This window comes from Gekko japonicus, unplaced genomic scaffold, assembly GCF_001447785.1.
Source record: "Gekko japonicus isolate JY-2015 unplaced genomic scaffold, Gekko_japonicus_V1.1 scaffold1636, whole genome shotgun sequence".
Classification (NCBI taxonomy): Eukaryota; Metazoa; Chordata; class Lepidosauria; order Squamata; family Gekkonidae; genus Gekko; species Gekko japonicus.
Window position 1 is genome coordinate 369,700 of NW_015176023.1, and position 10,159 is coordinate 379,858.

The following is a 10,159-nucleotide window of genomic DNA, read 5'->3' on the forward strand; positions in this document are numbered from 1 at the left end:
GGTAGAGGGTGAGCAGTAAAGGGTAACCATATAAACGAAGCTTGTTATTCCTGTTTGGTTCTTGAATTTGTTAAACATCTTCATTATGTTGTATGCTAATTTACTGCTCACCCTCTACCTGTATATATGGACTGGTAACTTCCATGTCATTGTATCTGAGGAAATGTGCATGCAAGTGAAAGCTTATACCTTGAATAAAACTCTGTTGGTCTTAAAGGTGTCACTGGACTCAAACTTGGTTCACTTTTTAAACGTTTATTGAGTAGAAGCCCATTGATTTGTCAACTGGGGAGGCACCATGACTCAGTGGTAAGAGGGTCCCAGGGCCACTCCTTGGTCTCTTCAGTTAGAAGGCTAAGAGAGTAAGTGATGGGGAAGACCCCTGTCTTCCTGAGGCCCCGGAGAGCTGCTCTCTGTCAAAAGAGACAGTACTGACTTTGGTTTGATTTAGCATAAGGTTGCTTCACGTCTGTGTCTCTTCTTCCTCCTCTAGTGCTTTCCTTCCTCCTGTGGCCCCTTGCTGTGTACCACCACCTAGGTCAGCGCCTGTACGCCAAACTGGAGCCAGCACTGCAGCGATTGGACTTCAGTGTTCGTGGTTATATGATGACCAAGCAGAGGGAGAGGCAATGTGAGTCTGGTGCAGGGCTGGTATCCTGCCTTGCCAGCAGTCACGGGGCGGGAAGCGTATTAGCATACTGAGCTTGCTGTTTTCCTCCTCCTCGCTGGTGATCTGAGGGACTTTGGGCCTTGCCTGCTTGGGTGAAAGTGTAGAACAAGCTCGTGGCTACCTCTGACCACTCCTCCTTTCCTCAGCCCTGTTTCTTGGAGGAGAGCTCTGAATTCTTTCCCACGCTGTAGTAGTTTGTTATCCAAACACATCTCAGTATTGCTGGGGTGGGAGTGTCTCTCCCTGCTCTCTGCAGCTTCTGGCTTGGAGTGTCTCAGCAGCCGAGCTTTGCCTCCAGTCCCTCTCTCCTGCTTTGCTACTCTGAGGACATACTGAGCTTTCCCCTCCCACTTCATAACTGTTCTTTGGGACTCTGATTTCATGCAGTGCGTTACCAGATGTTGAGGAAGCACCCTGCTGCTGGTGATGAGAGTGACAGCGAAGAAGAGCTTGCTGCTTTCTGTCCTAAGGTGAATGATCAGGCCCACCTTCCATTTACACTTTGTCCCGGCAGGACAGCTGTAGCTGGAGTCTGTGGCTCAAGTGGGGTGTGTGTGTGTGCGCTGCTGGGTCGGAGGGTAAGGGAGCTCATTGGTTTTGTCCAGCCTTTCGTGATTCAAGGGCTGCTGGTCAGGTTTTTTAAACGAATAAAACATTGTTTTGCAGGGTACCCCTTTTTGCAGAGATTTGGATTTGTTTAAGAACCGGTTAAGTCCACTTGGGTCAGATTTTGCTTCTGATTGAGTAAAATGTGCAGGGAACTTGTTCTTATTGTGTTGTTTCCATTTGGTGACCCAAAATAATTTTCTTAGAGCTTTGCTGGACACCTTTCTTTCTTTACAGCTGGACGATGCAGCGGTTGCCAAGGAGCTGGCTATCTCCGATTCGGAACACTCCGATGCTGAAGTGTCCTGTACCGACAATGGCACTTTCAATCTCTCACGCGGCCAAACTCCCTTGACTGAGGGGTCAGAAGGTGAGGGCGAAGGAGGCGGGGCCTGGGGTGGGGGTGGGGAAGGCAGACCCTGAGAAACCGCTCCCTTCCACGCTGGCCCAGCTCGCAGCTTTCTAGGAGACTCGGCGTAGCTTTAAAAGAAAGATACCGGCTGCGGTCACACGGAGCATTAGCCACGCTACAGAGACGGAAGGTAGGCAGATTTTCCGGGCGCGATCACACCGCAACATCTGGGAAGCGTAGAGCTCCCGTGGCGAACCCGAGACTTCCCGCTGAAGATGCAGAGTTAAAAACTAGTACCTCCGAGGTACTAGTTTCCGGAAACCGCGGGGCAAGGGCTGGCGTCTGATCGCGTTTCCAGTGGTGGCATCCAGCGCCCGCCCATGTCACTTCGCAAACAGGTTTTTTTCCCCCCCAAGTCTCCACAAGATGCGCACAAGCACCCAATGGCGCATGCGCACAAAGAGAAAAGTGAAAGTGCCGTTTCGGCTTTAAAAAAATAAATGGCCCCGTTTGTCACGGCAGCGGCGCCTAGCTATTGCTGGTGTGATCGCGCTGCACTGCTTCTTTGCCGCGCTGCAGGATCATCGTGTGATCGCCACCCTCGTTTACCCGCCGGCGCCGAGATGAACCGCCAGATCGTGGGTCTAACTGTCGAATCGTCTGTCCCTGTTTAGACCTCGATGGGCACAGCGACCCTGAGGAATCTTTTGCCCGGGATCTCCCAGACTTCCCTTCCATCAACCCTGAGGTGACGGGAATAGACGACGAGGACGACACCAGCATAGGCCTTCCAAGCCTCGCCTTCCGCGCGCAGGGCCCGGAGGATCTCCGGCTCTCCTACGACCAAGAGTCCCTCCTGGGGGCGGGGCCCTCCGCACTCCCCCTGACAGGGGACTTGGCTGGTTTCATGACCAGAGGGATGATCCAGCTGGCCTTGTCTGGGAGCTCCCCGTTGGGCTCTGCGAGTGGCAGCAGGCAGCAGCACAGTGGCAGAGCCTTCCTCCGGACCTCCAGCTCAGAGCTGGACACCGATGCTGAAGGAGACGACTTTGAACTACTCGATCAGTCAGAGCTGAACCAGATGGACCCTGCCAGCTCCCGTGGCCAGTGAAGCGACCGACCTCCTCTTTTCAGTGGAGCTGAGATGGATGTGGCCTGGATGAGAACAGGCTGGTATTCTGCTCGTGGGGTTGTGACCTGGCTAGGGGACTGTGAGAGGCAGCCCGATTTTTAGAATGAACTCCTCCTTGGCACATTCAGAGACTGGCTATAGAAAGTGTGTGCTCCGCACCTCACTTAGGTTGCTGCCTGTTAAACTGCTTGTTCAGAGCCAAAATCTTACTCCTGCTGTTGTGGCTTTTCTTGTTAAATAGGCCCACAAGAGACCATTAAGTCTCCCAGTGCCTCCTGAATATAAGTCAGATGAAGGAACTTAACGTCCTTTGGGATCGGAAGCCAAGTACTACATAGAGCAAGTCCTAAAGTCCCATGCGCAACAAAGGTGACCATCACACCGTAACCCTAATTAAGGTTTTACTCCCCCGATCCTATCAAATGCGTTTGTACTCTGTGTACGTAAGAAAGTTTTGACTTGCCACCTCTGGGGTGCTGGAAGCCACTTCCCTACCCCCAGTAAACATTTGCATTTGTAATGACTCCAAATTCATACCTTGCTGGACCTATCCAGGCGCTTGCTGTGCAGTGTGTTTTTGATAGATGTAGATGCTGGGCTGGCCCTCCCCACATCAGTTCCTTGAACCTTCAGGCTGAAGCAGTGGGGACAGGATGGCCCGGTGGTCAGAGGTCAGCTCAGTCCTCTCCCTGCGCCCCCAGCCACTGCCAGCGTCTACGTGTCTGTGGTAGCCATGAACATGCTTCCTCGCTGACCCGGGAGCGTGTGACCCTTTTGGCAGAGGCTTGCCGGTTGGACGTGTCCCGCGGCCGCCGTGGTTTTTGAGCCTCCTGGCCTTGAGCTCAGGTGGGCCCCTTCTTATGCTGGGGACTGATAATGTAGAAGAGTCCGGCTACTAGCCCAGGTCACAGATTCAACTGGTGATAAAATCAGATGAACAAGGCCTGCTGTCCACAGGCCTCTGGCTCTCCCAAAACTCGTACCGTTTTTTTAAGCATGACAAAAAAAGTGGGCCTTTGGGGCTTGAGAATTGTCTGAAAGGTGTTGGTGATGCCAGCTGGAGCGTGAGGCACTTTTGTTTCTCGGAGGACTCTGTGACCTTACGGCAACTCTGTTTTAACTCCTTAGAACAATGTAAAAACCAAATTCAAAATGGGTGGCACATTTGGGGATTCTTGTTCTTAGTCGCACTGCCTGCATGGCTGGGAGATGTTACCACATTCCTCAAGAACGAGCCATTTCCAGATGGTATCGGGATCATAAGAACGGTGTGGCCCTGGCCCTGTCGTTCGCACACTGTTGTGGCTCTTTGTGTGCGTAAGGCTGGCACGGGTTGTGTTCTTTAACCAGCATCTCTGACCTGCAGAAGAACACAGGCCTCCGCACACTGTGGAGATGCGACAGCTAATATGTTCACAGTTCTGGTGCTCCCTGTATAGAATTCCATATATCACCGTGGGGTGGGGGTGGGGGGGTGTTTGTTGTGTGCAGAACTATTAGAATGGACCCCAGAAAGTTCTGCTTAGCACAAAGCCATTCTGGTGAACTTCTGTGATTACCAGAGACTTGTGAGAATGCTATGATGGCACATTTTGGAGTTTGTATCCATGAGCCTGTAAGAACATGTGAATCTGCAGAACTGAACCATTTCTAACACTTTATATCCAGCTGGAGAGCCTGGCTCTCAGGTGGTCCTCTAGTTCCACCCTAATGTGCACCTCTTTGGGCCTCAATCGAGGATGCTTAGACTTCTTGACAGCATTTGAAAACCTTTGCTATACTCTGTCTATTGTTTCCTTGGCCAGGCAGTAATGTGGTGGTCTAAATTCTATATGCCTGACAAATGTTTGCGGAAGAATCTTGGGTGGTGCTTTGTAAATGGCTTGGTTTTATATCATTTGTGTGGTGATACGGTATTAACTGCCATTTCTAGTGTTTATAAGTATTCAGCATTGTGATTGTTCATAGGTCAATTTGTCACAGTACAGTTTTTTTTAAAAAAGGTAATTTAAACAAAACGCTAATAACTTTAGGTGAGCAACTGAGTTTATCAGATTTTGTGTTCTATGGATTCAAATAAAATTCCGATGCAATAAGACCACACATTCTCCACTATATTAATAGTGAGATGTTATTTCTCTTTTTGTCAAGTGTTTTTCTTCCCTAATTTGGTGCAAAATAAAGAATTCAAAACAAACTCAGGTCCTTTGTTATTCCTCCACTTTTGTAATATTGAGCCTTGCTTTGAAGAATGTTTATAGTGGCCCACGTTGCTGTGGAACAGTCAGTTTGCTTTGTTTCTGTTCTTTCGTTACGGTAACCACCGCCTCCCAACCCACAGCAGTAGAGAGTTAAGTCTTTTACAAATTAAGCTGTGCTCCAGAAAGCATAGAAATTGGAAGAAGATGTCTGAACTTTATGCTGTGTCAGGAACGTGTTCTCTTAGTCTTTCAGCCCCAGTTCTTTTTGGAGCCTGAGTTATAATGGACTTAGAAGGCTATAATTCTCCATAGCCTTGCACTGGTAATCCTTGAAACCAAACAGTGGAATCAGCTGCCTAGGGAGGTAGTGAGCTCCCCCTCATTGGCAGACTGGACAAACACTTGTTGGGAGATACTGTAGGCTGATCCTGCACTGAGCAGGGGGTTGGACTAAATGGCTTGTATGGCCCCTTCCCACTCTGTGATTCTATGATTGAATTTCCTGATTTAACAGATTGTGTTTTTATAGAACATAAAAGCAGCCAAAGAAACCAGTTTCCCCAAAACTCCAAAGTTGTGTGCTGAAAAACATTTTTGGTACATGAAGCTAATTTTGAAGAGTCATTTTTAATGTTCAGTTGTGTTATTTTGCAACATTAAAAAAATTCCTGATACAGCAACCCTTGGAAATTAGATGCGTGTGCATTATCTCCTTTTCCCTATCTCTGCTGTTCCTGAATCTAGCAAGCCAGCAGCCTTTTTGGTTCTGGAAAATGTTCAATCATTTCACATACAGGCATGTGCTCTTCACTTCAGTGACTAACTTAAAATGGGAATTTTGAAAACTCACATCTACCTTGGAGCAGTGAGGGGTAAGGTTCCTATGGTATTTCTAGACAAAGGTACAGGATAGCTGTATTGGTCCAAAGCAAAATCCAGAATTAAAAGTCTGCCGTTGAACAGATTTGTCTCAAACACCAAATGGGATTCTTGAACTGGAGGAAAATGACATGCAAGGAAAAGGTGCTTACGGTGTTTCTTATCACTACAGGATATCACTTCATTTGGTTTCTACTCTTTATTAAGAGGAGGAATAGGATTCTTTTTTAAAAACACATGCTGTGTGGTGGCATTGAAAACAGATGCAGCGGTTTACTTCATCTGCCTATAGGTCCTATTTTAATCCCACCCTCCGCCTGGAAAGCTGATGGTGGCAGATGATTCCCTCTCCTCCATTTTATACTCAGCAGATTAGACTGGGAGTGTGACGTGCTTGAAGTCACCCAGTGAGACTGATGCCGAGTGGAGAGTTGAAGCAGAGTCTCCCGGGGCCTCGTGTAGTGCTGGATCCACGGCACCCCTCCGTGTGCCGCCATTTCTGCGTGATGAAGGACGTGAAATTGCAGAGCGGTCGGGTTAGAACGGATAAAAGGAAGTACTTCTTCACCCAAGGAGTGATGAACACAAGGAATTCACTGCCACAGGAAGTGGTGGCGGCTACAAGCATGGACAGCTTCAAAAGGGAATTAGATAGGCATATGGAGCAGAGGTCCATCAGTGGCTATTAGCCACAAGGTATAGATAGGAACTCTCAGGCTGGGGCAAGTGATGCTCTGTCTTCTTGGTGCTTGGGGGGGGGGTCAACAGTGGGAGGGTTTCTAACGTCCTGGCCCCACTGGTGGACCTCCTGATGGCCCCTGGTATTTCTGGCCACTGTGTGACACAGAGTGTTGGACTGGAGGGGCCTTTGGCCTGATCCAACATTGGCGTCTCTTATGTTCGTATTTGAGGGAATTAGATAAGCCTATGGAGCAGAGGGCCATCGGTGGCTATTAGCCACAAGGTCTAGACAGGGGCTCTGGGGCAAGTGATGCTCTGTATTCTTGGTGGGTGGGGGGGGTCAACAGTGGGAGGGCTTCTAACGTCCTGGCCCCACTGGTGGACCTCCTGATGGCACCTGGTATTTCTGGCCACTGTGTGACACAGAGTGTTGGACTGGATGGGCCTTTGGCCTGATCCAACATTTGCGTCTCTCATGTTCTTATGTGGACCTTCCTTGTTCTGTTCCTTTGAGGCATTGGTGTTTTTCAAGTCCTGATCTCAAATTGCACCACTAACAATGAGGCAGTGGCCACAATGTATTCATTCCTGTGCACGACAAGACATGGTTGTGCCCTGAATCTTTGTACTCGGCTATTCAGAAGAGGAAGACCAAGCATGCAGACGAGCAGGCATGCAGAGGTCATAAGAAAATGTCAGCTCTGAATATAAATAACAGAAGTGTTAACCTGGTATTCTCGAGGCAAACCACACCATATTAAATGAAGCTGCACAAGCAATTCACAAAGAAAGATCTTCCCCCAAAAGCAAGAAACAAAAAGGCTCTACTTAAGACTAATGAAAAACCAACAAAGAAAAACCTTTATAATTGGTAAATTGATTCAGGAGCAACTATGCGTAGTGACAGAAGCTTCTTTGAAATGATTGATGAAGAAAGAAAGCTGTTATTTAGCAAATGGGAAAATCCTCTGTTCTGAAGGCATTGATTTTGGAACACCGTGTTGCAAAGGGCCAGATGGTGCCATCCGAGGAGTCCTTGGCACAAGCTGCCTGTATGTTCCAAACCAGAAAACCTTATTTCTGTTAAGATCAATGGGAAAGGATGGAAAAAGCAAATTTTGATGGCGAGAGATGTTTTGTAAGAGACAAGACAGGTTTAATTGCAAAAGCGTGGTTAAAAAATTGTACAGATTTGAACGTCACAAAGAGAAAAATTTTACAATCACAAGAACTGCATCCAAAAATGGCACGGATGTGTAGGACACAGGGAAAACGACGCAATAAGCCAGCCTGAAAAGAAGAAAAGCGCAAGAGTCCAGCAGCACCTTAAAGGTAAAGGTTCTCTTGCTCGGAAGCCAGTCGAGTCCGACTCTAGGGTTGCGGTGCTCATCTCCGTTTCCAAGCCGAAGAGCCAGCGCTGTCCGAAGACGTTTCCGTGGCCATGTGGCCGGCATGACTAACAAAATATGTGGCAGGGTACGAGTGACTCATGAAAGCTCATACTTGCCACATATTTTGTTAGTTTTCGAGGTGCTCCTGGACTCTTGCTCTTTGCTGCTGCTACCAGACAGACTCACACGGCTGCCCATCTTGATCTATCTCCTGAAAAGATCTTCGCAAAAGGTATACAAATAACCAAATGTGCTGATGCAGCTAAATGTGTGTGCTGTATCAAAGCAAAGGGGACTAGACCAAGATTTAACAAGCAAGGCACAAGCCGAATGCCCCCATGACCCACTCCAGTCAACATCCTGGCTGCAGCATTTGGCACTAATTGAAGTTTCCAACCAGTTCTCAAGGGCAGCCCCACATACAATGCATTGCAGGAATCTAATCTAGCTGTAACCAGGGCATGCACCACAGTGGCTAGATCTTTCCTGCCCAGGAAAAGCTGCAGCTGGCTAACCAGTCAAAGCTGGCAAAAGGCACTCCTGGCCACAGATGCCACCTGCTTAACTAGCAGAAGGCCTAGATCCAAGAGAACTCGCAGACTACAGACCTGATCCTTCAAGGGGGATGCAACCCCATCCGGAATGGGTTAAATCCTGAGTTAGACCTAGACATGGACAAAAAAGTTAGCTTCTGTGAAGAGGAACTTCACTGATATTTTCTTCCATGAGGAACAAAGAGTATAGTAATTTCTTCAACAAGTATCAATACATTTGTATCCTGGACTTGTTGAATGTCTGTCTCTTCTCGATTTGTGGTGATGCCTTTATGGTGTGCATCTGTGAAGTCAAAAGAACACTTTTTTCTAAAATGCTGTATTTAAAATGTATGATCGCTAACACCTGTTGCTGGAGTTGCACTGTGCCAGGGTGAAGCATATACATGGCAGTTGTGCCAGTATGTTAAGTGTGCTGAAAAGTACTGCTAAAATTATAACGGGCAACGCTGGTTACTGTCTCCTGTTCTTAGCCAAAACAATTTTAGTAGGCCGAATCCCAAGTGTGTGGGGGGGGGGGATCAGAAGTTGACTGGAACTGTTTTCTGAAATATATTCACAGCGAAGTGAACGGATCCAGGTGGTCAGATTGGCTGTATGAAAGTAGGAGGCCGTTTTACAGGACAGACAAAGTTGGAAGAAAACACTTTGTGCAGCTGTGTTAACCTGCTTCTCCCTCAGCAATGCTGGATCCAACGTAATCTAGTACTGACCTGGACAGCACAGGCTAGCCTGATCTCGTCAGCTCTCGGAAGTTAAGCAGGGTCTGCCCTGGTCAGTACTTGGGTAGCAGACCACCGGCAAAGTCCAGGGTCACTATGCAGAGACAGGCAAGGGCAAACCCACCTCTGAACACCTCTTGCCTTGAAAACCCCATGGGGTTCACCATACGTCAGCTGTGACCTGAAGGCAACAAACCCCAGAACTATCAGCGCCAAGGCTCCTGAGTCAACAAAAGTAGGGAGCACAGTGCCCTCCTTCAAGATCTCCACCTTCCCAGCCAGCATCATCTCAGCCTTTTCAGGGTTTCAACGTGTTCACTCTTAGCTAACCACAGCAGCCAAGCAGCAATTCGGGACCCTACTGTATCAAGAGGAGTTTTGGATAAGGATATATCAAGCTGGGTATCATCAGCATATTGATTACAACCATTTGCGAAACTACAAGGAGTTGGGCCAAAGAGCTTTGCACAGAGACTGAAAGACATGGGGGACAGAACTGCATGCACAGGATCGCTCCCACACAAATGATAACTGGTCTCCAATGGCAACACTGAGTCCAATCCAGGAGGAATGATTCACACCCGTTTAATACATGTTCCAATACCTACTTCTGCCTCCAAGTGCCTCAACAAGATAGCATGGTCCACTGAATCAAAGGCTTCAGATAAATCGAATGGGAGCAACAAAGGAGCAACAACCTTTGCATATGCTCAGCTGGAGATCATCAACTAAAGACAGCAGGGCTTCAACAGTACGTGGATAGAGAACTGCCAGAAGTACAAGCTGGGTTTGGAAGACGTAGAGGAACTAGAGATCAAATTGCCAACATTATGGAGAAAGCAAGAGAGTACCAGAAAAACATCTGCTTCATTGACTATGCTAAAGCCTTTGACTGTGTGGATCACAACAAACTATGGCAGGTCCTTAAAGAGATGGGAGTACCCGACCACCTCACATGTCTCTTGAGAAAC

General features: G+C 48.0%; 1 protein-coding gene across 1 annotated transcript in view; it reads left to right on the plus strand.

Annotated features, from left to right (window-relative positions):
• The window catches only part of FAM134C (family with sequence similarity 134 member C), a 12,713-nt gene extending 7,960 nt beyond the window's left edge, over nt 1-4,753 (plus strand). The window contains exons 6-9 of the mRNA XM_015426599.1: nt 494-631; nt 1,058-1,140; nt 1,514-1,646; nt 2,303-4,753. Coding sequence (XP_015282085.1) covers nt 494-631; nt 1,058-1,140; nt 1,514-1,646; nt 2,303-2,739 — 791 coding nt within the window. The 3' untranslated portion in view covers nt 2,740-4,753. The remainder of the gene's footprint in view (nt 1-493; nt 632-1,057; nt 1,141-1,513; nt 1,647-2,302) is intronic.
• Nucleotides 4,754-10,159: the final 5,406 nt, after the last annotated feature.